The sequence below is a fragment of the Ostrea edulis genome, chromosome 7 (genome assembly GCF_947568905.1).
Source record: "Ostrea edulis chromosome 7, xbOstEdul1.1, whole genome shotgun sequence".
NCBI lineage: Eukaryota > Metazoa > Mollusca > Bivalvia > Ostreida > Ostreidae > Ostrea > Ostrea edulis.
In genome coordinates, this window is record NC_079170.1 from 36,649,014 (window position 1) to 36,675,346 (window position 26,333).

Genomic DNA, 26,333 nt, shown 5'->3' on the forward strand with positions numbered 1-26,333 from the left:
ACGAACGAAAAGATAAAGACAATACAAGAAGCTTCGAGACAACACATTTAAAAGAGGTGAGATCTTTACGTAGTGTACCTGGATATTATCGAAAACTACCACGGTAAGAAATTGAATGATAACACTATGAAACCAACTTGAACAACCAGACATTTATTCTTTGAATTAAAAAAAAAAGCATTAGTCCCACACGATTCCCGATTTATCAAAAGAGCTACAGGAGTTTTAATTAGCTCCATAAACTTGACAAAAAGAGAAAATATCATCAAAATAGATTAATTCAATTGGGGTGCTATCTCCAGCCCCACTCCTACTAAAAGAAGAAAAATATATATCATACATGATATTCTTATTCGTTTTACAGTATAATATATAGGAATATGTTCAAAATACAAAGACCGCCGCGGTGTTCTAGAGGTAGAGCGTTCTGCATGCTGAAGGTCGGGGTTCGAATCCCGATAAATGGGGCACGCTAGAAAAAAACTCACTGCTCAATGCTGCGTAAGTGCCGAGCATAGGCCTAAATTTGAAGCCCTTCAATGGTATTGGTGACGTCTCCATATGAGTGAAGAATTCGTGAGAGGGACGGTAAGCAAAATACAATCAATTGAAATACAAGAATTAAGATATTACAAGTAACTAATTCGAACCCCAACCTCATGCGTGCAGGACGAACGCTTTATCTCTAGACTACTGTGGCGGTTTACAAGTAACTAAAATTAAATTTTACAGTCCGAAAAAACATATTTTCTGCTTTGATATTTGAATTAAGTTTCTAAACTAAAAGCAGAAAAATAAATAGATAACACGATACACTCTAAATCAAGTATTCACAAAACACAAACGAAACAAAATACATGTATATTCGGGTTTGGAAGATAAAAAGAGAATGCTCCACGAATAGCCAAGCACCTCAGATTCCTTTTTATGTGTAAGATTTCGGTGGTGTCGAACGAGATATATGATTTATCAGTTTTAACAGTTTATCAATTAGCTGCTAATCCGCAATCACCAGGAGCCTATTTGAACATCTGTTGTACACAGATTCTTCAAATAGTAAAAAGTGAGCAAATCTTCCAAATTCTTACGTTATTTATGAAAAGGTGAAGATAACGAAGAATGATCAATCTTATAACTCCTATAAGGACTACAAAATAGAGAGTTGGGCAAACACAGACCCCTAGATATACCTGATTTGAGATCAAGTGCCAAGAGGAGTAAATATTCCCTGTTACTGGTCAAGCTTGCCGTAAGCCCTACCGCTTTATCGGGTAAAAGGAGTAGTTCGCAGTCATATTCAGAGTTTAACGAACGGCTTATCAATGATATATACATACAGTGAATGATAAGTAAACTTTTAAAACTCTGTATTAAACATGTAAAAGTACAATTCATTTGTAAACATTACAGGATGTACTGCACGTGACAGAGTTATATAGCACAATATGCAATAGGGGATTTTCGAGTTCTTCCATGTCTGTGTTTATTCTGCATTTAGTCACTATTACGTCATACTTTGTTTAGGCATGATCATTTCCGGTTTATCGTAGTTAACGTAAATACACTAACTTTTGTGTAAGTGCATAGCCTATTAAAATGGACGTTGATTCTATGCAAGTATAATCGAAGTGAAGAAATTTTTGCTACAGATAAGTGGTTTGTGTTCCTTTTACCGTAAAAGTAACATACAAAGGCTAAAAGGCTATTTAAGCTTGTGATTGGTATGAATTTGGAAGTCCTTTTTTAAAATGTTGGTGTCCATACATAAAAAAATGTTCTCAAGTTTATGAAAGTCAATCGCCGATCGGTAAAGAAAAATGACTAAATTGTCGGAAATCATCAATAAAAATGGGGTCAAAAAATGAAAACATACCAGCTAATGAAAGTTATTATGTCATGATTTATTTTTACAAATATTGGGCACCATATTGGAATGAACTGCGACTTCAGCATTGCTAATCCGTAAATGGAAATATTGATACTTCTGAGACATGCACGTAGAATGAGGGAGGGGGGGGGACTGGTCCCCATTTTAACAACCATAATTTTCGATTATATATATATACAAATAAATATATATTTCGTGACACAACCACCAAGCCCCCATCTGACTTTTTATGGCGGCATAAGTGAATGGTACGAATGTAATTTATGAAGTGAATCCATATGTTCTCCCCATGATTCAAATAATAAGTTTGGGATATGCTACTATCCTACCCCCCCCCCCCTGGTGTTGGCACGATAAAGAATCCTCACTGCTACGGCCCTGGGGCCAGTTTCACAAAACTAAATTACGACTAAGATCTAACTTAAGACATAAATTTTTCCTAAGTTCATTCCTTATCCGTTTCACAAAAAGTGTCGTATCTTAGGATTTTCATAAGTTCTGTCGTAACTTTACGAAAGGTAAGTAGGTGTCTTAAGTTCAAACTAAATATGGCGGCGGCCTTTATTTTGCTGTGTCGTCGTCAACTTAGACGAGAAAGGCAGTTCAGAGATGGAAACAATCCTTTAGATTATATGAAAGACATGGAGATTGTTTTAAAATTTAAACTACCACTTCATTTGATCATCGACTTATGCCAAATGATGGAAAACGATTTAAAAAAGACCCACTCGTAGGTCCCAATCATTGCCAACATCGTTACAAGTCATGGCTGCCCTCAGGTTTTATGCCACGGGGAATTTCCATTTGGTGACTGCTGCTCTTCACGGCATCAGTAAGTCCAACGTTTCCAGAATAGTTAGAGACGTTTCTTCTTTACTTTCAAACATGATCCCTAACTGCATCAAGATGCCAGAAGGAGATGTAGAGGGCTTAGTGGAACTTGAAGGTTCCTTATCTCGAGTATCAACCCCACCCGAAATCCCAGAAACGCACGTGTTTCCAATTATAGCTTGTCCTCTATTGGAGTGATTTCTACTTCTCTGGGCAGGGGGTCATCGCCAGTTTTTCGTTGTTCTCGTCTATTCAACGCTATATTCCTTTTCGTATCGCTCGTTAAGCAGCTCCATGTATAATATACACTTCTGTGAATGCAATCCTTTTGCATACAAGACAACCAAACACAACTTTGGTGTAAGTCAGGCAAGCTTGTCGGGCAGCCGACGTTTAATAACTTTACAACAAATTTACTGCATGTTAACTGACGTGAACAAGATTTATGCAAGTACTGAATCAAATAACAAAATGTCAAGAAACCCCCATCATTGACGTTAAAAACCGCCCAGCAAAAACCATAGATAAAATATTTGAAAAAAAAACCTATGGAAACCTGTGTCCGAAAGCAAGTGTTACATGTATGTAACGTCTAAGGGTGAATATCGGACCTTATCCATAATTAAATATAATAATAAAAAATTGTGCTACGTGCACTTGGTGAGACTGGCTTAGAATGACCTTACTCATGATATCGACACTTTATATAGGCCTTCCTATGGCCACGCCTTGTATTACTACGCATAGGCATTCGAACACGTTCCTATCATACAACGTTTTCCCGCTATTCTTCGAAACGCGGGAAAACTACATTCTTTTTAGCTCATCAACTGTCCTTTCATGGGAGATATTAACTGCGTTTACGTTTGCTGTAATTTCTTCCCATTGTATTTGTTTAGCTGAATTTGTAACGCTGGAGTTCTGTTTGGAAATAACACTTCTTTTCTTTATTCTACCTCCTCAGTTAAATCTATTTCTGCCGTTGAGATATTAGGATTTCTTTCTGACTGCGTCATGTTTACATTTCGAGCACGGCATGGGTTGTGTGGCTCGATTTATTCGTTGAATTGGATAGTGAGTTGAACAATAAAATCATTGAAACATGACAGACCGTCGGTTATTGGAAATGTGTTGAATTTCTATTAAGGTTTTCTATCAATTATCTTTTTCAATGATTAATTTACACAAGCCGTTCATTCACTACCGGTATTTAAACTGTAAATGCAAAATCTGAAAACACTGATTTAAGATATATCTTAGGAAAAGAGATTTCTTATGAACGTTTCGTGAAACAGTTGTAGATATTCTTAGGAAATTCGTAAGTTAGAACTTAAGAATATCTTACGACATATCTTAAGATATATCTTAGGAAAGTTTTATGAAACTGGGCCCGAGGTTATGCATATGTCTAAATTTGCGGTACTTCACCTAAATATGTTGGTGTCTCAAGATGAGTGAAAACTTCTCGACAAGTCGTAAAAACAATCAATCAATCACCACCACCATCACCACCCTCCTGAATTCTAAAAGGTGTGAAAAAAAAACATATATTGAGGTATAAATCGTATGTCATTACTTAACCTTAACCCATGCATTTTAAATTTGACAGATTTTGAATATTAGTCAAACGAACATGTTAGTTTATATATATCTATATCAACAGGGGATGCTTACTCCTCCTAGGCACCTGATCCCACCTCTGGTGTGTCCAGGGGTCCGTGTTAGCCCAACTATCTATTTTGTATTGCTTGTAGGAGTTATGAGATTGATCACTGTTCGTTATCTTCACCTTGCATATATATATATATATATATATATATATATATATATATATATATATATATATTCTTGCCAAGAATCTTAGACAAAATAGTGTGAAGGCATCTTCTCTTACTACCCCCCCCCCCCCCCCCTGAAAAACGGTGCTACGTGCCTGTTTTCCTCTCTTACGTAAATACGTATTATATCCCTCTGTCACACACCAATGAGACTGGTTCCTAAATTCGGTATCAAAACCAGAGAGTAAAATGAAGGAACGAAATCGTCTGATTGTTAGCTATTTAACCGGAAGAAAGCATGCCTTAAAAATTGCCAAATCACATGACTTAGGTCGATTCTAAAACACAAAATACGCACGGAATGGAAGAACTCGAAAATCCCCTATTTAGGGAGAATTACATTGCAATACTACTTTTCAATGATGTGAAAACATTTGATAATCTCAGTTTTATTTTTGGAGTCCATGGTTATATTTCATTACAAAAAATCGAGGGGGTATATTTTGCTTTTATCCGGCCGCGACAGATACAAGTAGTTAAAACAGGTAGCGACAGTTTAATCGCCAAGCGCTCGGCATCAGGTGTGAACGTCACGGGTCCTCGGGGATTACCTTAAAAACGGATGTCTCGTGTCACAGCAAGTAGGGCACGCTAAAAATCCCTCACTGCTCAATAATCCGTAAGCGACGAGTGTACATGTAGGCCTAGATTTAAGCACTTCACCGGTATTGTTGACGTCTCCATATGAGTGAAAAATTCAATCAAATTTACAAATGTTCTGTGCATCATTTCTGCATTATTATTCTGATAAATTTGCTATATTATCTGCGTATAATGCATGCCGTGCTTTTTCACTTCACTTCCCATAAACTGTGACTTTTGAAAGTATCATGTATTTTCGAAACACATACAATTCAATGATACGCTATTATGTAATGTTTATAACGATCGCATACTGTGCGTTTCGTAAAGTTATACGTGTAGACTATTGGCAAATATTTCATTCATGGTTTTCACTTTCACTTTTGTATGCATTACACGAAGCATAACACATTAAGGAAAAGCACATCGTGTATTGTTACACCGAGTCATTTTTATTACCACAGCGTGGCGAACGTATATTTCATAGGGTAAATGAGTAAGTGACACAAAGTACGAAAAACAAACGGTTTCTGCATTATTTTCTTTTTCAAAATTCATATTGATTACAGATAAAAACCAACACCAGTTTTGTTTTCTTTTTAATTTGCGACCACATTTTTAACAAATGAATATAATATGGAATTGGCTGTTGTATGTAAAACTTATACGGTATCAATTTTGATGCACCAGATGCGCATTTCGACAAATAATGTCTCTTCAGTGATGCTAAACCGTATGTAACAGGTTCGAATTTCAAAAACAGAAAGTCATAATGCAATTTAAAGTAACATTCTCTGTTAACTGGTCCATGTTTGGCGCGTATTTGTAATGCTATAGATGAAAATCACGTCACTTTTCTTGTAGTGGGGTTTAGCCGATATCAAAGTAGTCTTAATTTATATGATTCACGCACGAAAGACAGACGATAGAAATTCCGTAGATTTAGCAGCCAAATACCGCCAATACCGTACCTTCTTCTTTATAACAGCAATTTGATATGTCTCATTCAAATTGAATATCTGCGAGTGTGCTTTTTCAGTTCCGTGACCAGGTCTGTTCTTTCAGATTGTCGTAAACATTCTAGTAGGGATACACATTTTCTATTGCCAACAAAATCTAATTTCATATCTGGGAAAAAATCCTTCCACCTGAAATTTCTCTCTTGGGTTTCTATGCCGTTTTGTAAAAGAATTCGAAATTTTTCTCGAGTTTGGACACATTCTTCTGTACATGCTATGATGTAGAGCAGACTCATTTTGTCATCATAATCAGATCCATCAGTTACTTCTCCATACACACTTACATGTTGGTTTGCATTCAGACCTATTTGTAAAAGATGACTTAATTTGTCACTGTTTTCTGACTTGATGATTTTCCACAGACTGTAAAATTTCTCTTTAGAGTATGTCCGAATTTTGGTGATTATTGGGACATCTCTTGCGTCCAGTGCAACTTGGACATGCTGAAGGTTAACAAGAATGCTGAACAAAAGACGATTTCCTTGACAGCTACTGCGTCCATTCTCATATTTCAAAAGTACCTTTGTAACATCCGTGTTACCCATCCATAGTGAGTAATGCAACGGTATAGATCCCCTGATATCAACTAAACTACAATTTGGATTTTTCTTTAACAGCAATTCTAAAACGATTGGTACGCCAAGGCGACAAGCGGCATGTACTGGTGTTTGCCCATATATATTTTGTAGGTTAATGTCAATATCTCTGCCTATGATCATTTGCACAATTGATTGATTCCCTTCCTTAATACCCATATCTAAGATATTCTGCGCCATGTTCTTGCTCATATATATAGATGGACAGTTTTCTAGAAGCATTGCAATAATTTTCTGGTCATGATTTTCGTACGCAACATGTAGAGGAGTTTTTCTTTCATAATCTCTTCTGTTGCAATCAGCCCCATTACTAATGAGTAACATTACAGCATTTGAATGACCCATCCTGCACGCCAAATGCAAAGAGGTTTGTGAATATCGATCTTTGACATTCACATCCGCACCATGTTCAATCAACATTTCCACAACACAATAATGACCAGTTTTACTTGCCATATGAATAGGATATTTATGATCTTTCATTTCTGGTATGTTAACATCTGCATGATTGGTCAATAAAAGCTCAACAACATATTTATGACCATATCGGGAAGCTTCAAAGATAGGTGTTCTTCCTTGGTTATCTTTCAGGTTAATATTGATTTCTTCTAGTAAACGTTTGACAATACCTGAATGTCCATTTCTACATGCTTCATGGAGCGGGGACACCCCCTCTAATGTCGTTATAGAGCAATTGCCATTGTGTTTTAATAAAGTCTCTAAAACGTCATCTTGACCAAACCGAGATGCAGTTAATATGGGGGATCTCGAATGATTGTCACTTTTGTTGCAATCTGCCCCATATTTCAGGAGTATCTCGGCAACGAAGTTGTTGCCCACTGTAGCCGCTATTAGCAAAGGACTGTCATTGTTTCCATCGAAGTGGTTCACGTTCACCTTAGCTTGTAAAAGTGTTTCAATAACGTCAAGATGTCCATATTCACATGCTGCTGTTAACGGTGTTCTTAAAGAGTAATGCATATTCCTGCAACTGTTTGGAACATGTTCCATGACAGTGCGAACTAGGTTTTTATTTCCACTGTAACATGCAAGAACCAACATTCTTGTCTGTTCCTCAGCATCGTTTGTCAGCAGATCTAATGACATACATTTTGAAGCTAAGATATCAAATAATTTCTGCATAATACGATGATGTCCATAATTTAGTACCCAATTCACTGGACGTATTGGGGTCATTTTAAGAACCTTTTGTCTTTCCATTTCTCTCCAGTGGTGGCGATCAGTTTCTACTTTCCATATGTTACGACTCCTTTCAAGAATATCTTTGCAAGAATTCGAAGGTGTCCTTTTAAAAAATACCATCAAATCATCATTCGGAAGATTGTCAATGGTTTCCAGGAACGCTGTGCAAAATCTTTCATGATGCAAAGATTCATTCATAAAAACATCATAGAGTACGAGTGCTTTGATATCTCGAAAAAGCCTTGCAGCTAATACTGGATAGAATTTATCTTTCAGGAACACTTTTAATTCAGCTCGGGCCTTGCTCTCGTATAGTGTAACGTTATTTGCAACATAACTGCTGCTCTGATACAGAACAATCTGATCAGGAAACATTCTGCCATAGTGGTACGCAACCACTTCCCATAGTGAATCATGCATGAATGAAAACACATTGCCACTTTTTGTAATATAAGTTCCTTCCATTGCATCAAGAGCATCTGAAAATTCCCAACTTGAAAAACTTTTAATTTTGCACTTCTTGCATATTTCGTTTCTCATTATTTCGTACTCTTTGTTGTCGAGAACATTTTCCAATAATTCATTCCTTTGCAGCATACATAAAACTAAAGCAGCATATTTTACTCTACAGTGGGGAATCGATTGCATTGATGGAATTTCAAGAACATTTTCTTCGGAAACCATTAAACTATCAATTTCTTTCAACAAACATTCATGAGAATTAGTGAACAATTTTGTGCCATATTTTCGAAATTTTTCGTCTTTTGAAAAGAGTCTGCACATAAATGGAAACATTGGAAGATTTTTGCCTAATGGCAAAGTTTCTCTGTATGCAGTACTCTCCACACCTTCCACAAAACAATGACTCGCGAATATTTTTCTTCTTTCGTCATCATTCATTTCATATGATTTGTCACTAATGTCACACACGGCTTCATATTTAGCAAGCCTGGGGTACATATCTGATAACTCGTTATACACCAATTTTCGGCATGTGGAAACTATTTTAAGATCATTTCTTTTTGATGTAAAATGATGAAAAATGTTATCAAGTTCGTTTTTATGTGTAGATTGATGTACACCAAAAATGCCAAAAATGTCATCGGATACAAAGATTTGTTTCATTCCTGATTTTCTGTATGTAAAAATCTCCTCAGACTTGGTAAAGGGGATAACTTCATAATTTTTTTGCTCAAACTGCAGCGCAATGTGTCTTGCGATAGCAGATTTTCCTTCGCCTGGTCGTCCGATAATGAAGATCAGTGTATACTGATCAACAATATCTATTATTTTTAAGTACGCCTGTGTCTGAATAAATGGCTTATCTTCTGTCTTCCATCTGGAAAGAATCTCTAGGTGAAGATCTGAAAGATATTGAAATGAAATAAATTGCTACAAAAATACCATTCCAAATAGAGGAAATGAATTGAAGCAGTTTTGACTTGAATTGTACATACTATCTATTTAGATGTATTGCGTCAACGAAAATAAAGTTCGGGGAGGTACAACCCATGAAAATTCCCCAAAAAGTCAAAATGTCACCTTAGTAGACCAAGCCATGATTACATAAAGTAGCATTATCTTTTAGGCTTGGACTCTGTTATCTTACACGAGTCAACTACCTTGCATAAAGAAGTATATGTGAGGAACTGTGTACTAACAGCCTGCAAAATGCCTACAAAATATGTGTGCTGTGGCCTGTAATCATTAATTACTTGCATCTGTCTTCCCTTTACCTTTAATGTTTGGCGGGATTCGGTCGCTTTGCTTCAGTTGAATGTTCTTTATTTCTCTTTGCTGCCTTTGCAGCGTTTTCTCTTGATACAATAAGTGATGCAATATCTCTTTGTTTTTGTCGTCTAAAGCAGCACATTTCTGGGCTTCTATTTCACTATTCAGTCGACCACCAGATAAACGGGATCCGGCCTGTAAACAAAACACATGCCAACTAATACGAATACACCAGGTTTATCTTGTTCAAACGTATCATTCACCCAGGAAAACTTATCCAAAAAACGTATAGCTATCGCTCTATACATTGGAGAATTTGAGCAGTAACAGGGGCACATCATTTAATGCATTAGGACATTTTGACTACCAGCTCTTGAGCCCTAAAGTTGTTGCCAAATTGATGATTGCTAACTCCAAATTCGCTGTATTATCCAAACTAATTAATTATAAAAACAATATATATTCAAATGAATTAATGCAATTGTTACCGTTAGTGGTTGACTTTGTGTGTCAGTATATATAAAAGCAGGATACATTCATTTTCAATTACACAAAAAAAATTCAACCAATGAATTCGTAAATATTGGTCAGTTTATATACAGATCTGTAGCTCTATAGGGAAACATAAAGATCAGGCCCTAACGGTTACCTGAATAAAACAACCCTATAATGTACATATAGCGTTGCGAGTATGTATTTTCAAACACTGATAGCAGTTTTGTATTTCTCGATCATATGAGATGGACAAAAATTTGTAACGTTTTATACCAGTTTCGTTGATTCGGCAAACGATCATGTAACTCGTAAAGGGGTACAACCTTATGTTTGGTCATAAGCACGTCTATATCAACTATTACCGGTAGATGTTTCTCATATCATATATTTATGATATGATCGTAGATGGGTATTTCAAAGATGTGTACCGGAAATTTGTTTTCGGCTAGTAGATATGGACAAGACACATTGTCTGGTCATAATTCATCCCCATGAGTAGTGTAAGCTTTTGATATTCATCTGATATAAAAGTAATTCCCACACAAATATTATGACTTGTTTTATCGAAGGTTATAAGAGAGTTGTAGGTTAAGCAATCATCTTTACCTTTATTAATTCCAAAGACATCGACCTGCCAATGGCAAAATGTCATATGAAAAGGTGTAAATAACAAACATCGATCAATCCCATAACTCATATAAGGAATGCAAAATTCCATGTTGTGCAAAAACGGACCCCTGGATATACCAGAAGTGGGATGAGGGAGGAGTAAGCATTCCCTGGCGACTAGTCACACCCACCATGAACCCTATCTCTTGATCAGGTAAACGGAGTAACCCATAGTCAAAAGCAGTGGTAGCAGGTGCCTAGGAGGATGTATAGATCTACTCATTAGCAACGTATGTGCGAAATCTGAAGCAATGTTTATCTATTATAAAATTTCAAGGGTCATTAAAATACGTAGACTTTTGCTATAACTTTTTTTTCTGAACGTCATATTGCATCTAAAGTTGGTAAACGTAATCAGACAATAAATAATTTCAATTATATTGAAGAAAACTCAAAATATGTTACGACATATCAAAACATATTTCAAAAATTAAAACCGAAAAACGAGTTCACGGCGCATGGTAAAGGTTTGTTATTTACAAAAATGCATCATATTTTATATGTGTCATTACAGAAGACAGGTAGTTCTCTTTCGTGATGGTAAAAAATTCATGACGTCGCGGGTAATCAAGGAGCAGCGAATTACCATAAAAGTTTGTGTCGCACTCCGGAAATCGTCAATATAAACTGTTGAATTGCTGGAAGAAGCGGATGATATGTCAAAAGTGAATAGTGCTTCGGTGTAAAAATGACATAAACTATTTTCTTGTAGTAGGGACTCTATATCGGATGACGGTTGTCCTGGTAGTAAAACGAATTATTTGTGAAGAACTTGTCAAAATGATAAGTAATGCTATGGGAAATGATGGCGGTCTCAATGTCGCGGAATTAACAAATATATTTTATGTTAGTTCTGGCACCGTCTTCATTATTCTTACTGAACATTTGGAAATGAGAAAAGTTGCAGCCCGCTAGATACATGGACGATAAAGCTAGAGGGCACCACAGGCTGTGTGTGAAATGTAGAGGAGACTATTTTGAGAAACTGTAAAACGGGACGCTGTGACGATGTGTTTTTGACTTGACGATGTTCCGCAGCGAAAGACATACTGCTTTTAAAATCAAATATCACGGATACTAAATGATCAAATAGAATGAAACATACCAGGTCAATAAAATATATGATTTTAAATCCCATAATGTGTTGAATTTTATATTTCAATATACATACATACGAGAGAGAATTTATCCACGTATTTTTTATGACCCTCGTATGTAGAGGACAATGAATTATTTTGTTTACTTGTACACAAATTTTGGCTAAAGTATTGGTTCAGAGTCACTACACACCATCTGGTCAGAAGCAAGTTGGAGCTTCTATTGGTTCTGTATTACGAGGATGTGGCCTATATGCAAAGTAGGATGTGGAAAATATAATACGGACACATACATCGTTTGCTTGCTGTTTGCTTATGAGTAAAGGAGTATACCTTTGAAGATTTAATGCATATGACATAGTATATATTGCCCAATCGAGTTGCCCAACTTTTGTTTTTCCCTGGAACCAGAAATATTATATTTAAAGCAAAGTTTTCCCACTCATTCCATAAGATTATGTTTATCATTTCACCAATAAGTTGACTTATTTGGTGTTCAGGATATGAAGCAGAGCTCCGTCTTACATTAAAGAATCTAACCCAGGTACCATGGATTTCACTAATTTGGAAGAAGCCTCTCTTTTCATTATTACATTGTACTCAGATTGGTTGTTAGGTGTCCAAGTCTATAAAAATAATTCATATTCACTATATGTGCAATAGAACCCTGTTCCAGTACCACAGAAACCATGACTTTAAGGTCAGAGATTTCTCAATTTGGGAAAGAACTGTGATCAGCCACAATAAAAAAAAAACTAGGAGCAGAACAAACATGTAAGCTTAAAGTACGTAAAATACTTACCTTACTCTTAAAGCCTCCCCCAGAGAGCTACAACTCTGTAACTACGGTAATCATGTGCGAATATAGAATTGTATCTAGCATAAAGATTATGTCACATATATAAAAAAAAAAAAAAACACACAATACATTGTAGTTTCTTTGTTTCTAGTTTGTTTCTAGTTTCTCAGATGAAAGGTGAAGATAACGAACAGTGATCAATCTCACAACTCATAAAAGGAATATGAAATAGAGAGTTGGGCAAACACGGACCCCTGGTTATACCAGAAGTGGGATCTAGCTTTTTTTTTTAAATTAGACTATAGAATGTGTCTATTGATAATAAAACTTGCATACTTTCATCTGATGTGTATTTCATTACGAGGTAGATATATTTTTTTCATTTTCATCGTAAGATTTTATTTGGGAAAAGAGTCTCTGGAATTTAGCATTTTGATACTGAAAATACATAAGAATAATTACAAATACAGTGATTCCCCGCTATATTGCCCCCCTTAAAATGCCACCCCCGCATATCGCCAAAAAAGTTCAGAGTCCCGTTTTCCTTGCTATGTAAAACCCCGTTATAACGCCATCCCCCGCATACCGACATCCGCCAACCTATTTACAGGTACGATTTGGTCAATTACCGTTATAATCACCCCCTCTAATTATCGCTAATTAGCGGCAGGAAAATTTCAGTGAGTAGGCTTAATCAATTTTCCGTCGTTAGTCCTCCAGGTATCAAAGTTTGGAGCAGATAATAAGTTATGTAAACGATAATCATATGCATCTGAGCACAACTATGCAGTATTTTTTTTTTAAATCTAAGTATGGCGGACACACCGAAATCTAATAGCACATTGACGTAGTAGATAAAATTTGTTTGATTTCTAATGACAGCTGCACACACACACACCCTCCCCCGATATAATGCCACCCCCGTTATAATGCCAAAATTGCCGAGGTACAAATGTTGGCGTTATAAGGGGGGGGGTCACTGTATCTATTTTTGACCATTACCATCTTTATTTGGATCCCGACCCCCTACTCTATCATCATATCATTAATGTAATTATAATTACATCTTTCAATTCGTTCCACATATCGTGGAATTCTTTGTTTGATAAGGTGGCATTGGTATTGTGTGCCAATGCATTCCGATGAAATCGTATCCTGACTAAATCAGCTCCCTCACTCGTGTCAGCTTGTTTTGGCATCTTATTCCACGTTGTGACAGGTTCTTTAATTTTCGTGAAATTTCTCAGAAGAGCCATTAAAAGGGTCAAGTCGAAGTTCTCAGATTTGACCATGGTACAACCTGTAAAATATGTAGAATGAAATCACATATAGTCTCATGTGATCTGATAAAATGGCCCCGAGACTGACTTCAATCGAGACTGTTGAAAACCCTGTACCATCATCGTGTCAGTAGCTTGCCTCGATTTAAAAACTGACTATATGCAGAACAAACTCTTGCGTATCGAATCAGTTGAGAGATGTAAATACCATATGCAGGTGATAATGGAATATGCTTGTTTCATACCGATTGTTATTTCGTTCTTGGCACACTGGTTTTGACTACGGATAACTCCGTTTACCTTATCAGGATATGGGGCTCACAGGGAGTGTGACCGATCGACAGGGATGTTTACTGTTCCTAGGCACCTGCTCCCAACTCTGGTAGATTCAGGTTGCATGTTTGCCAAACTGTCTACTTTGTATTGCTTATAGGAGTTATGCGATTGATCACTGTTCGATATATTCACCTTTCAATGATGTATGTCATGTGTTTATGACTGATTGTGTGTGATCTAATTTAAAGCTTTTTTGAATTGACTGAAAAAATTACTTTATATCTGATGCAAAAAGTATTTTAGGATCCTATAACCTTAAAGTAGAATACACTATGTTTACTGATAACACAATAAGCAAGCCTATTAAAGGCTACACATATCTGTAATTTTAATTACACAATTCACTAAATTATTCACTATAAGTATTCGGTATCGTAGACGTAAATTTAGAATTTGTTTTACCTGCCTACCCTATGTATCAGCATAATTTGCAAAAATTATCAAAACCATTGGTTGCTCCTGTCTTAAATTAATCTCCATTGAAGGAAATAACATGATTTTGATAATATCAGTCTCAGCATGCTCTGCAGGAAGTGTGCGGAAATCTTTAACAGGAACAGATTAACCCGGAAGATATTGGACCAGCTGATGTTGATTTCAATGATAATAGAGCGAGTGACTGTAATCTAGAGAAAGTATCGCCAATGAAAGTAGCGAGCAGACATACATGTACATCATAGACACGTACAATCAACTCCACAAGATCAAATTGAATAAACATTAATGAAACATTGTCATCTGTAACTGTTGAATAGTGGTAACATTACTATGTATTTTTACCACTGATATAATTTCATCATATCACATGCTCAAACAAATGTGAAAGACGTTCTTGACCAACTGTTGTCATGTGCTTTTTGACATTGATTAAGAACCCGGATGTACGTTTTCCCCTATGATCTTTTGACCCAGCATGGCGTTTTTATGTGCAAAACATCTGTTTTATAGGAGATAAATAAACAATTCCATTGACTAATGCTGCATGTATTTTTTGCTTTCATTTGAAAAATTATATTAAAATCAATACAAGTATTACATTTACACTTTGTAGATTGTGAAAGAGGGTAATCCGATTTCTTGTTGTCATTTGCAAGAAAGTAAAGAGCCAGTTGAGAAACATACTCAGAAAAAAGATTTTAAACTGTTTGATGCTGGTTTCCACCCAAGGACCAGATCCTGATGAGTTCCTTTTTTAAGAATAGCTTAAGACCAAGATTGATTAGTGTTTAATTTTTGCACCATACATGTATAAGCTGTTGGCATGTTTAATCCATTGTTGTTTTTTATGTTATAGACTATTTATTACACATCATCAGTCTTTTCATGCTTCACAGTCTATAGGAACACATCGCAACTTGAAATGATGGAGAACCCTAAATTATATATTTAAACATGTGTAGTAATTACATATTGAAATGATGGAGAACCCTGAATTCTATATTTAAACATGTGTAGTAATTACATATTGCTCAACATCAATAGATATTCAAATTTAATTTGTTTAGTACTAGTAATATTATCAATGAAGATAACGAACAGTGATTTCGAAGGATAATTCGATGGACACTAACCATTCTGTAAGAGGCTGTGTCCATCATATACTCACACATAGACACCATTTTATACTGGGTGACGTGTCATGCAGTATTGTCTCGTTATTGTTTATAAGATTATTATTATTTGAAAGAACATGCATCGAGTGACAAGTATCATCGGGGACAGACTGTCCACCAGCAGAAATACATGCTCGATTGTTAAATGAAAATGCTTAATTTGTTTTCATGTCTCGCTATATACTCCAAGGTTAAGTTTTAAACTATGGGGAACCCTGTCGGTCTCATACGTTTAACATAGGGTACCGTGTACATATATGTATCACTTATAATGTTTAAAATCATATGATACATGGTACCAGTACACAGAAAATTTATGATAAATGTACAGATCTATAATGTGTTTTTATACCGGTTACATACGTACAAGCATGTAGGTCACATACGGTTAATGTATGTGAAGTGTACGTTCAAAATTTTCCTGTCTACTTCAGAGCAATTGCGAATAGTCCTGAGTTTCAAATGTGAAAAAATTACCGTCTGACGAAAAAAGTATTGGGTAATTTTCCTGATACACTGCTTTGCATGACTTTAATTCTCCTTCTTTGGAATCAAGCTGTTTAATCAGGTTTATTGGAGGATGCCGGGAATCAAAGAAAATCCGTATAGCCCTTGGTATAATGGCGTAGGCTAGGTGGGTGGCACGCAGAAAATTGCTTTCCAATTCTGACAGTGGGGAAGGTGTGCAACCTTTCGATACATTTCCTGCAAAATGATATGTTTCAAAATGCATTGCATTATATTGACTTATAACAATTGTATAAATATTGAGCAGATCACCCTAATTCTTACTTTATTTATAGAGCACAATATGCAATTCCGTAATTCTGGGAGATTTACATCGCAGCATGTATCCTTTTTAAGGATGTTAGAATATTTTGATCGTTTCCGTTTTATCTATTTGGAGTCCAGAATTATTTTTCATAACAAAAAGGAAGTATCTTTTGTTTTTAGCATCGTTTTTCACCGTTAAAGTTCACCGTGAGACATTCTTTCTCGTGCATTCGTTAGTTAATGCCGTTTTGTCAGTTATTTGCCAAAACTCGCCTCTGACGAATTATTGAATAAAGCAGAGTCCAATGTTTTGTGATATTTGAACGAAAAAGTTTTACTCCAAAAATTCAATTTCCCTCAAATTATACCCGGTAATTTAGTACAGTTTTAACATGTTATTTGTACAAAAAAATGCCTTTATTTTAAGTAGTGATTAACTTTGTGCCAATTAGTTTGAGGTTTGTACTAAATTTTGACAGATGAACTAGACTACAAAGAAATACATGTCATTTCAATCTACCGTCTTTCAGGGCAGTACTTAATTGTGATTCGTCATACAAATGATTCCAGACAGGAAATTCAGGAGGGGGGGGGGTCGTGTTCAATACCGGGTGTGCTCCGTTGTGTATTAACAATTAAGATTTTCTCTACCATTTACCCCTAAATCCCCTCTATCAAATTATCCATACCAAAAATGCCTGTGGTATAATCAACATTGTTTCATATAGATTGTATTGAACAGGTTTGATATACCTTCATGATCTGTCACTGCTTTGAACAAATTGATCCTATCCACCAGCAGATTCATCCCAATGCTTTTGAGGTCTTCGTGGGTTAATTTGGGCAGAAGTTCAAACGTTACTCCACTGGACTTAAAGACTGTCAGAAAATGTGGCAATTCAGCTTTGGTGAGAACTTCCTTCAACTCGTTCTCTTCTTCTGTGGTAGGATTCTCCATCACGGATAACTTTGTTCTACTACACTCCTCGCACAGACTAAACTCTGAAAAACACCGTAAAGCATTCCTCTAATGTTCATGATATACCGAATAGACAACATATATATGAAAGAAGTGACTGGACTAAAAGCAGGGGAGGGACTGTCACCATTAAATGTTCAGTTTATGAATAACAAATGATAATGATGCGTGAAAGCACGGTCAGTTTCATATCTAGTTCACAATGTGGTTCTGAAAACATATATACATGTAGCAGTATTCTTCAGATAAAATACAAATTAGTATATAAGGTTAAGTTACATACAAACGCTATATACATATCACATAAAATTGTAAACAAAAACAAATGTATATGTTTTCAATTTCCACCTCAATTTCTAGAATTAGCTTATACAAAAGTTTCTAATGTTGGGTTGTTCTTTTTTAAATTCCAGCATATCATTTGTCAACTGTGAACAGTAAATCGTAAAAAAAAAAAATATTTTATGTTATTGTGTCTTTGCTTTCTGGATATAATTATATAGATTTACTTTGAATTAATATGGCAGATTTATGGCTGTTTTCATATTCTTATGAAGCAGAGTTTATTTAAAACCTTGAAATTTGAGGAAATATTCTTATGCTGTAGCCTTCAACTCGACTAGACTTTAATGGAAAGCAGAAATATTCATATCTGGTGATTAGTTATCCAAAACATTACTTCGCTAACCACCACTCTGTCCCACGCACAAGTACTCTGAAGTTGAAATAAAAAAATATATACTGGAGTTCTCCATTGACAATATCTTCGTAGTCTTTGGTGATCAGGTCTATCAACATTCTGTTAGAACTGCCATGGGCACGAATTCTGCTCCTTTGTTGGCTGACTTGTTTTTATATTCATATGAAGCAGAATTTTTTTTTTTTTTTAAAAACGTCTACATGAGAAGAAACAATATCTTGCTGTGGCCACAAATGCGACCTTTAGATATATCGATGACGTCTATTAACAATAATACCTTTCATTCATATGTCGATTTGATATATCCCTGTGAACTCGAAATAAAAGACACCACAGAGTCATCCATTTCTGCTTCATACTTAGATATTTTATTGAAAATTGATATTAACGGCAAACTAACAACGCTTTATATCAAACGGGATGATTGCAGCTTCTTCATCGTCAACTTGTCATATTTATATGGCAATATTCCATTATTACCTGCACATATTGTTTATATCTCTCGACTGATTTTATACGCAAAAGGTTATATGGAGAAAGTCATTCATAATCCTTTAAGAGTTATTGTTCTTAGCTTACAAAAAGTGTAAGTTTCTTCTTCCGTATACTGGCCATCTTCGTTTAATGATCAATACTCTGCCAGTTGTATGTCTCTATAGATTTTAAGTTCTATGATGGGGTCAAGGTACCGTTATGAATAGTTCTTAATGCATAACATGTTCTTAAAATAAACTTACTCGTCGTAGTTTCTAGTACGATTCCCCATTTAGGCAAGGAGTAGGACATTTAATATGACTGTGCTTGGGTAAGAAATATTTTACTTACCTACCTTTTAATCTCTAAGGTGATGTTCCCGGCATGGTTCCGCAGAGATGACCAAATACTTCAGAGTTCTATACAATAGGACAACTCCCTAAAAGATATTATGGGGAAATGTCTACTTACAAAATGTGTCAATGTTAAAACTAGTTCCTGGATGATAGGGCTACTCATGTTCCGTGAGATTTAACGAGATTTCGGTTCTGGCGATAATCTTGTAAACCAGATGCTCGGCTATTTTCGTAAACTCCAACGAAAACAACCGAGCATCTGATTGGTAAACAAACGTGTCAGTTGACTTATGATAACAGTAATAATAACTTCTTTGATCTTATACTGGGTAAATTTCTGCTGGAACCAGAATCCTAAGTAGAAAAATTTGATATGGAGAGAATACACGGATTTCGGCTGTCCCTAACTTTTATGCATTTAATGCAGTTCTATCAATTTGTTTTGTCACAACTAGCGGCACAATATTAAAACTTAACTGAAAATGAATTCACATACGAGATGCATACAAACCAAGACGATTAACATGATCTTGCTGTTCTGGTTAAAACCAAGGTCACAAGGTCATTGATCTTGATATGATATAAAGAATTTGCTTTAAGAAATATACCTTTCAGAATATGAAAGCTCCATCTTAAATACTTCGGGAGATATAGTTCTGAAGATATTCAACAGATTATGTGTTCTTAAAAGGAAGTCAAATTTTAAGGTCACAGGGTCAAAGTCATAGCATGAATTCGAAATCAAAGGTCTTGCCATACGAAATTTAAATTATATACAAAATATGAAAGATCTGCCTTGAATAGTTCAGAAGATATTTAAAATGTAGGTCCAGCTCTACGGTCAAGGTCACAAGGTCAAACTTAACAAAATAAGGTTTTCTCATAAAGAACTATATACAAAATATGAAAGCCCTACCTTGGATAATTCAGGAGAAATCGAATGGGTCAGGGACCTTTTTTAAAATAGGTCAAACTCCAAGGGCAAAAGATTAAACACCATTGTTCACAAGGTCTTGCCATAAAGAATCTATATACAGAATACGAAAGTACCGCCTAAGATAGTTCCGGATATATTTGATGCAAGGTGAAGATAACGAATAGTGATCAATCTCATAACTCCTACAAGCAATACAAAATATATAGTTGGGCAAACACGGATCCCTGGACACACCAGAGGTGGGATCAGGTGCCTAGGAGGAGTAAGCATCCCCTGTTGACCGGTCACACCCGCCGTGAGCCCTATATCCTGATCAGGTAAACGGAGTTATCCGCAGTCAAAATCAGTGTGTCAAGAACGGCTTAACAATGGGTATGAAACACGTCAGAGAGCATTTGACCCAATGCGAGGTTGTATTGACGAACTAGATCATTATAACGACCATAGAATTTGCGAAATGCTGACTTCAATCGAGACTGTTGAAATCCCTGTATCATCAACTTGTTTGTCAGTAGCTTACCTCGATTTAAAAACTGACTATCTAAGTATGAAGCAGAAGTGGACGACTCTGTGGTGTCCTTTATTTCGAGCTCACAGGGATATATCAAATCGACATATGAATGAAAGATATCATTGTTAATAGACAAAACGTCATCGATATATCTAAAAGTCGAATTGAAGGTCACAGCGAGAGAGTTTTTCTTCTCATGTAGAAGTTTTTGAATAAATTCTGCTTCATATGAATATAAAAACAGGTCAGCTAACAAAGAAGCACAATTCGTGCCCATGGGAATTCCAGCAGACTGTTGGAAGACCTGATCACCAAAGACCACGAAGATATTGTCAATGAGGAACTTTAGCATATTTTTTATTTCAACTTCAGAGTACTTGTGCGTGGAATCAGAGTGGTGTTTAACAAAGTCAGTTTTTGAATGACTGATCACTAGATATGAATATTTCCGTTTTCCGTTTTTGTTGAAGAAGCAACTGTCTATGATGTCAAAAAGTCTAGTCTTTAATTTATCGTGAGGAATGGTCTTGTATAGTGTTTAAAAATCATAGGTTTTAATGCTATTGATTTGGAAAAAATTCTGTGATTTCAAGTTTACTAAATGTTTTTTAGAATTGTTTAGAATCCACATCTGATATGTTATGTTTTCTTATAATGGCTATTGGTACTTTGCGAAACGGAACGGAACGAAACAGAACCGATTGTGGGGTACCCTAAGGGGGAATCCACTGTAAAAAGAAGTTGGTTGTAAAAATAAACTACTGGACATTAAACTCTAGTTATCTACATAATTATGTCCACTGATGCTGGCCTATGAAAAGTAGAGAGTTGTAAAAGAGAATACCGGGCTTTAAAGTTTAATTTCTTTAAATATAAAATTTTGTTCAATCATCTGAGCTTTACTTCTGCGTTGATATCTGTAGTTAATGTATAAACTATGTTTAATTTTAGATTTGCATTTATTACTGATATAAAATGGATATTTTCTGCGCTGGTTCCGTTCCGCAAAATACCAATATCTGTGTGGATATTGGTATTTAGCGAAACGGAACGAAACATCGAAATTGAAGTGTTATTATATAAGTGCAATTAGTCTTTTGTTACTCAATTGTTCTCATTCCTTTTAATCCCATCTTAAGACACCGAATTCTCTATTTTCTTTTTCTTTTGTGTTTTTTTTTTTATTTTCGGGGTTGGGTTTTTCTTTTTTTGGAAATTTATTTTCTCCTGTTTTTGTTGAAGCTTTCTTTTTCATCGGTTTATTATTTGATCACTCTGAAAGTAAGAGGGCTATTGGTCATTTCAAAAATCAATATACATATAAATAAATATATGAATAGATAATCGGAGTCTATATAAAATTTTCTGCATTCCAATAATGATGGCAAATAAAAAGCTCACAAGAAAGGGACTGAACATTTTTGAGGATACACACAAGTTGAAATAGTTGCTAGAATTATAGGATTCCGTTTCGTTTTGCTAAATACCAATATCCGTTTGGATATCAATATTTAACGGAACGGAACGAATCGTAGAAATTCAAGTGTTATTCTACCAGTGCAAGTAATCTGTTATTACTCAAGTGTTCTCATTTTTTTTACTCGCATCTTAAGACACCGAATTCCCTCTTTTCTATTTCTTTTGTGTGTGTTTTCGGGGGGGGGGGGGTTGTAAATCAATACCACGTTATTTTCTCCCGTTTTTGTTGAAGATTTCTTTTTCATCGGTTTATTATTTGATCACTCTCAAAGTCAGAGGAATTGTTTATTTCAAAAATCATTATACATATAGATAGATATAGGATTCCGTTCCGTTCTGCTAAATACCAATATCCGTGTGGATATTAGTACTTAACGGAATGGAGCGAAACATCGAAATGGAAGTGTTATTCTACACCTACAATTAGTCTCTTGTTATTCAATTATGCTCGTTCTTTTTAATAGTATAGAATCTGAAGACACCGAATCATCGCTTTTCCTACGGGGGTGGGGGTGGAAATAACTGCTTTCACACACATGCATGTGTTTTTGAACATGCCTGAAATTTTTGATTACAATTTGTTTCGGTTTTGACGACGCATTTTCACACGTGTTCAAGACACCGAATTCACCGCTTCTTTTTTTTTTGCGGGGGGGGGGATGTCGATGAAAACTATGTGATTTTTTTGTCAGGCATTAACCCTTAGGAAGAATCGTTTTAAATTCGTTTGTCATTTTAAATTCCGTTTTTAAAGAGTGTTTTAAGTGGTAGCAATGCTTCTTAATCATAATGTTCATCTCTCCTTTATTTTGTTACTGAATTTTATATATTAGTATCAGGGGCGGATCCAGGAATTGCAGTTGGGGGGGCGTAACTTTATGAGACAGGAGGCTGGGACCCCCTTGGGGCCCCCAGTGGGTCCATGGTAAATCCCTGGTGAGAATTTTTCTCTTTATACAGTGATGTTCCACAAGTTATACATATTACAGAACAAGATATTTTATATAATTTTATTTCTACACGTTACCAAACAAAAGGTCCCGACTATCAAAAAATGTTAAAGAGTACTACATATTCAATCAATTGTAAGACTTATTATCTAATAAGTTCTTCGATTATTGTACTTTTCTAAACGGTTGCAAAATTTATCACTTTTTGTACAAAAGAGATGATCCATCAATTATGTCAGGAGAAAATAATGTGGCCTTAATTTACAACACCCCCCCCCCCCCCAAAGAAAAGAAAAGAGGGAATTCGGTGTCTTAAACACTTGAACACGTGTGAAAATGCGTCTTTAAAACCGAAACAAACTGCAATCAAAAATTTCAGGCATGTTCAAAAACACATGCATGTGTGTGAAAGCAGTTATTTCCACCCCCAACCCCACAGGAAAAAAGAGATAATTTAGTGTCTTCAGATTTTATACGATTAGAAAGAATGAGCATAATTGAATAACAAGAGACTAATTGTAGGAGTAGAATAACACTTCTATTTCGATGTTTCGTTCCGTTCCGTTAAGTACTAATATCCACACGGATATTGGTATTTAGCAGAACGGAACGGAATCCTATATATATATATATATATATATATATATATATATATATATATATATATATGTATATTGATTTTTGAAATAAACAATTCCTCTGACTCTCAGAGTGATCAAATAATAAACCGATGAAAAAGAAAGCTTCAACAAAAACATGACAAAATAACGTGGCATTAATTTACAAAAACAAAAAAACCCACCCACCCCCGAAAAAAATAACCATAAAAGAAAACGAAAAGAGGGAATTCGGTGTTTTAAGATGTGATTGAACACGTGTGAAAATGCGTCTTCAAACCCGAAACAAATTGCAGTCAAAAATTTCAGACATGTTCAAAAACATGTTCACTAACAAATATAAACTTTGTTTCTTAAAATTCGCCACAATAAAGAAATTTAGTGACAGAAATAAAGAATCGCTGTTATCGGTATATAAATGTTTCTTTATTTGGTGTTCAGACAATTATATTTCTGCACTATAGATAAGTTTTCCGCGAATACCTACAGTTTTTGCCCCCGCGCGGCATATCTGATGTGGTTTCAATTTTCATTTAAAGGGACTGGATCACGTTTTTCAAAAGAAATGTTTTTCATTTTGGATGTTAAAAGTTAAAGATATACCTCATTTACAATTGTACCGTTGACAACAACAATTTGGAATGTCTGAATGTAAGGATAAGATCATAGATTCTGTGTTATGTAAACAAAGGCTAGAGTCTTTTTACGCAAACAAACCAGTGAAACGTTACTTTTGTAATTTATAGCATTTTCATTTTGTGCAATCACAAATTTAAAATTTAAATGACACATTTTACCTAAAGTATACGTGAGGTGTGATATAAATACATGTAATAAATTTGGATCAATATTCATTTATTTTGAAAACCTCGTAAACTATACACACCTCAATCTTTGTTTACAAAACAATTAATAAACTTTCTATAAAGAGCTTCTGTCATAATGAATTGTCTAAATTTTTGTGAAAACTTCTAAACATATTAGACTGTAGATTTTGATCATTTAAAGTGAAAAACAAAATCGGGGGGGGGGGGGGGGGGGGGGGTCATGAATCAGTCCCTTTAATACCTATTCAAATCAGTACAAAAACCAATAATTTCGTATTTATTAAACATTAATACTTCCATATGTGATACATTATTTTATTTTCCTACTAAGAACATCGCTTTCGGAGAACTCTCTTATATATATTATTTCAAAATTAACGCCAAAGTTGGTGACGTCGTCAGTTTAATATAAAGTTTTCTGTTGAATATATTACAGCTGCTATGGTAAATAAAGAATAGCAATGATCATTTTCATCAATTGCACATTCTCAAATACCAGATTTAGTATTTTGGTGAATTTTCTTGATAGGACAGATTTTGGCTAAAAACTAAAGGTACCGCGATATCATAAAGGTGTATCCTTCTGTCAGTGCTGTATATATGGGATGTTGACGATGGGGAAGCTGAAATCATTATAGGAAATATTCATATCTAGTGATCAGTCATCCAAAAACTTACTTTGTTAAACACTACTCTTATTCCACGCGCACGTACTCTGAAGTTAAGATCAAAGAGATGCTGGAGTTCCTCATTGACAATATCTTCCTGGTATTTGGTGATCAGATCTTCCAACAGTCTGTTGGAATTCCTATAGGCACTAATTATGCCCATTTGTTAGTTGACCTGTTTTGATATTCATATGAAGCAAAATTTATTCAAAACCTCTTCACAAAATGAGAAAAATATCTTTCTGTGGCCATCAATGCGACATTTAGATATATCGACGATGTTTTATCTATTAAGAATGCTAATTGTTATTCATACATGTATGTTGATTCAATGTATCCCTGTGAATTCGAAATTAAAGACACCACAGAGTCATCCACTTCTTGAAAATTGATATTAACGGCAAACTATCAACTCAGCTTTATAACAAACGGGATGATTTCATCTTCTCCATCGTCAACTCCCCATATCTATGTAGCAATATTTCATTATAACCTGCATATATTGTTTATATCTCTCAATTGATTCTATACACAAGATGTTGTATGGAGAAAAGCATTCCTAGTCCTTTAAGAGTTATTCTTCTTTGCTTACAAAAAGTGTAAGTTTCTTCTTCCGTATACTGGTCATCTCCGTTTAATGAATTTTCTGCCAGTTTTAAGTCTCTATAGATTTAAAGTTTTGTGATAGGGGTCAGGATACCGTTGTGAATAGTTCTTAATGCGTATCACGTTATTAAAATAAACTTACTCGTCGTAATTTCTAGTAAGATTCCCCATTTAGGCAAGGAGTGTGACATTTATCATGGCTGTGCTTGAATGAGAAATATTTTACTTACCTCTTAATCTCTATGATGATGTTCCCGGCATGATTCCGCAGAGATGAACAAATACTTCAGAGTTCTTTACACTAAGACAACTCCCTAAAACATGTTATGGCAATATGTCTACTTACAGAATGTGTCAACCTTTGAAATACTTAAAATAGTGTCTGGATAATAGGGCTATACAATTTTCCGCGAGACTTGGCGAGATTTCGATTCTGATAGTATTGTTTCGTTCAACGAGATTCTCGGCTATTTCCGTA

The 26,333-nt window shown here is 35.3% G+C and overlaps 1 protein-coding gene across 4 annotated transcripts; it reads right to left on the reverse strand.

Moving 5' to 3' along the window:
• Positions 1-143: 143 nt before the first annotated feature.
• On the reverse strand, positions 144-26,280 carry LOC130048077 (uncharacterized). Of its 4 annotated transcripts, none has more exons than XM_056144207.1 (7): positions 26,086-26,265; positions 19,256-19,343; positions 17,505-17,753; positions 16,455-16,682; positions 13,813-14,048; positions 9,694-9,883; positions 5,721-9,321 (listed from the first exon to the last, which is right to left on the reverse strand). In XM_056144207.1, the coding sequence occupies exons 3-7, from the start codon at positions 17,707-17,709 to the stop codon at positions 6,146-6,148; spliced, it is 4,035 nt and encodes a 1,344-aa protein (XP_056000182.1). In that variant the 5' UTR covers positions 17,710-17,753; positions 19,256-19,343; positions 26,086-26,265; the 3' UTR covers positions 5,721-6,145. The 4 variants fall into 4 exon arrangements, with proteins under 4 accessions (XP_056000184.1, XP_056000182.1, XP_056000181.1 ...); XM_056144206.1 differs by having other exon boundaries at positions 19,260-19,343; positions 26,086-26,264; XM_056144209.1 differs by lacking the exons at positions 5,721-9,321; positions 9,694-9,883 and adding an exon at positions 144-4,242 and having other exon boundaries at positions 19,260-19,343; positions 26,086-26,280.
• Positions 26,281-26,333: the final 53 nt, after the last annotated feature.